The following is a 3169-nucleotide window of genomic DNA, read 5'->3' as shown; positions in this document are numbered from 1 at the left end:
TTCATTGAGATACGTAGAAGCAGGAGGTGGAAGGGTAGTGGCATGCAATAAAAAAGTTGTGCCGACAGAGGCAGTGCTTGTCAAAAAGCTATTTTGTTATAGGAGGTAAGTATCTATCGGTAATATATTTTCAGTCTAGGAAAATGCTTTCACAAATGAGTGTCATCATCTTTCAGTTCTGCACAACAACATTGTATTCTCTGTGTCCCATTAAATTACGTATAAGTACCACAATTTTTGGCTAATCATAATTTAATTAATTTGTCTTCCTGATCTCCCTAGTGTGGATCTTTAATTCAAAACATTGTTGAAAATTTGCACCTTAGTTTTATTTAAAAAATAGAATGAATTTAAAAAATTACAAGGTAATCTAGTGGCATGATGAAATTAGGGCTAGAAAAATTGTTTGGATGAAAAAAAAATTTTAAGTGGGACTGATTTGTTGTTGGAAGTAAACTACAAGTGGGGAGCTCAAATTCATGCACAATATGCAAATAACTTATAAACTGTGCTTCATGGGGTTTATCCAAAATTTTGACACATGGAATTACTAAAAAGCACATTGAACTGTGAAATAACTAAACAAATTTGCATAATTTACTGTAAATTTCAAAGACATCATATCTGTCAAACACGTGAAAAAATATAAGAGAATACACCAGAGAGCTTCTAATTGTTAACTGTTTTGGAGGTTGGGAAGTATGCTAGGTGCTCAGCATTTGACTAGAAATATTTCAGACTTTTTTCATTTTACACATTCTCATCACCAGGTATCTGATCATTACAGACTTATCATAAGAACTTACTTTTATCTGATTTTAGTAATGTTTTTAATATATTACTTCTAGGAAGTGTAATTGGATTTGAACTTAACAGCTAAAAAAATTAGCTAGCATAAGATAATAATGAACTAGTGTTATGCAAGAGATTTAAAATAGCATAATTTCAGTAAACTACTTTACTTTTTATGATGGAATAGGAATTGGACGTGGTGAAGAGCAAGAAGCAATCTCAGAACAAGCAGGAATCTCTACTACCGCTATAATAATCATAGTTGTTGTGCTCATAGTCCTGATATGTGTTCTTATCGACTTAGTTGCTTACTTCCGATACCAGTGGGGTGTTTTTTATTTCTTCAGAAATATGTGTGGAAAGCCAGTAAATGAAAAAAATAAAAGTGCTGCTAAGGCTGAAGATGGTAAGGCAAGGTAAGTGTTGAAAGAAAACATTCTTTATAAAAAAATATAGTAATGTGAACAAAAATGAGACCAGTCATTAAAATGTAGTTTTAAAGGTGTTATCAAGCTTGAAACAACATGTGTCTGTAACAGTTTTCCAAGCCTTTCAGAGTTTTTCTATAGATGTAGAATTATCATATAGAACACTTCAGGTGTGCATTTATCTTCCATGCCTCTTCAGATCAAGTGCAGATACAAAATATTGTAACCACAACATAGTTACATTTTTAAACACACAGCATAACCCCTTAAATGGTGAGCTTTAAGATCTAATCTACCAGAAAAGTGAAAAGTATGAAACAAAATAAAATTGGTATCAAAAATTAATAGTTATGCTAAGAATTTTAAAAACATTTTTATCTGTGCCTCTTAGGAATTCTGTCAAAATCATTCTCCACTCCAAGATTTCAGTGGCTCTAATAAATGTTGGCCACTATTTAATGTGTGGTTTTTGTTATTGTGTTTTGTCTTATGCCTTCTGTGTGTCTCACAGCAAAATTGAAGAAGAAAATGAAGAAAAACCAAAATTGGAGGTGGACAATCCAGCATTTGAGTAAGGATTCCCAACTTTAAGGAAACTAGTTATTTCTGATTATTTCGCTTTCCAGACTTTCACCAAATTAACCCTTTTTTAATCTGCATAGTATACATAGCATAAACAGTATTTTTTTTTGCTGACTTCCATTATTCATTGTTAGTTTTGCATTTTAATGTGTAAAATCATATGCTTTGTATAAATTAAATGCTTTTGTTAATAATAGAAGTATCTTTTTCTTATTAAGAAGTCCAGATTTTAAATTATATCACAACACACATTAGGACTAGATCATTCAATTCTTCCTGATATTAACAAACATTTCATAGGCAAATTTTAAGAAATTTGTCATACTTTGTTGTTGGCATATTCAGTCATTTTTCTCTACAATTTGTAATATAAATATATGTTATTTACAGTTTTCAGTTTTGTTTTTAGAGCATAAGTAATAAAAAGAAAAATTTCAAATGTGGTAATGTATATCTACTTTAACATATTCCCAGTCTGTTTGCCAAGATTTAGGTATAGTTGCTTGTTATTTACATCATCTACACACTCTATCTGTGTGATAAGCTGACATGATTCAGCATGTGTATCATGCCTGTTACTGGTAGAAAATAGTCCAATTGTTAACAACTTCATAACATACCTATATCATACCTGCTCAATTATATTTTGGCACATTTTTTTCTTGGCACTTCATAATGTTCTTACTTTTTAGGCTTTGCTATGCTGTTTGGTATGACATTTTCACTTGGCCTGAATAATTTAAGCATTTTATTATTTTTTGAACTTTGTTTTCTATTTTTCGAAGCTTAGACTTTCTTTTTGTCTATTTAAGGGTGAGCATTCTAGTTTTTCTAGAAACCTTCAGGTGAATGAAACTGTTTTTCACTTTTGTTTAACAGTCGAGTTATTTAAGTGTATATACTCTCACCCTAATTAAAACTGCTCTCATTTCTGAGTTCTGTTACTGGGATTTTTATCCAGCTTTCCTTTTAATTTCTTGTTTGTTTTTTATATAGTCACACTTTTGTTTTGCTATAATTTTACCTTATAATATTTTCAAAAAGCTAATTTTCATACATTGTTGATAAGCTTTTTCCTGCATTTCTTATAATGGAAGCCCATTATAGCCCTTCACAAAGATTTATTTATAACTGATCAGTTCTTTGAGAGTGTATTAACAACACTTCTGTTTCATTGAAAGTGCACATTTTTTACGTGGCTTTAAGAATGTTTTACGTATTTGGTTTTCTCTTGTATATGACATTTGATACCATTCAGTTGTAAGATTTGATAAACATATAGTTTTGTACCTAACACTTTCAGTTGTATTTTTCATTTATTTTCATGATGTGTCAAAACAAATATCACCTTTAATCAGTTAGTTATT

At 30.4% G+C, this 3169-nt stretch overlaps 1 protein-coding gene across 2 annotated transcripts in view; it reads left to right on the top strand.

Annotated features, from left to right (window-relative positions):
• LOC106470388 (fasciclin-2-like) overlaps positions 1–1828 on the top strand; it is an 82523-nt gene extending 80695 nt beyond the window's left edge. The window contains exons 7-8 of one of the 2 annotated variants that reach the window (XM_022398988.1): positions 980–1208; positions 1732–1828. In XM_022398988.1, the coding sequence (XP_022254696.1) occupies positions 980–1208; positions 1732–1795 (293 nt within the window). In that variant the 3' untranslated portion in view covers positions 1796–1828. The remainder of the gene's footprint in view (positions 1–979; positions 1209–1731) is intronic. The other variant, XM_022398989.1, reaches the window with a different exon arrangement.
• The last annotated feature ends 1341 nt before the right edge of the window (positions 1829–3169 follow it).

The sequence above is a fragment of the Limulus polyphemus genome, unplaced genomic scaffold, assembly GCF_000517525.1.
Source record: "Limulus polyphemus unplaced genomic scaffold, Limulus_polyphemus-2.1.2 Scaffold3977, whole genome shotgun sequence".
NCBI lineage: Eukaryota > Metazoa > Arthropoda > Merostomata > Xiphosura > Limulidae > Limulus > Limulus polyphemus.
The sequence above is the reverse complement of the archived record's forward strand: the minus strand, read 5'-3'. Positions and strand labels throughout refer to the sequence as shown.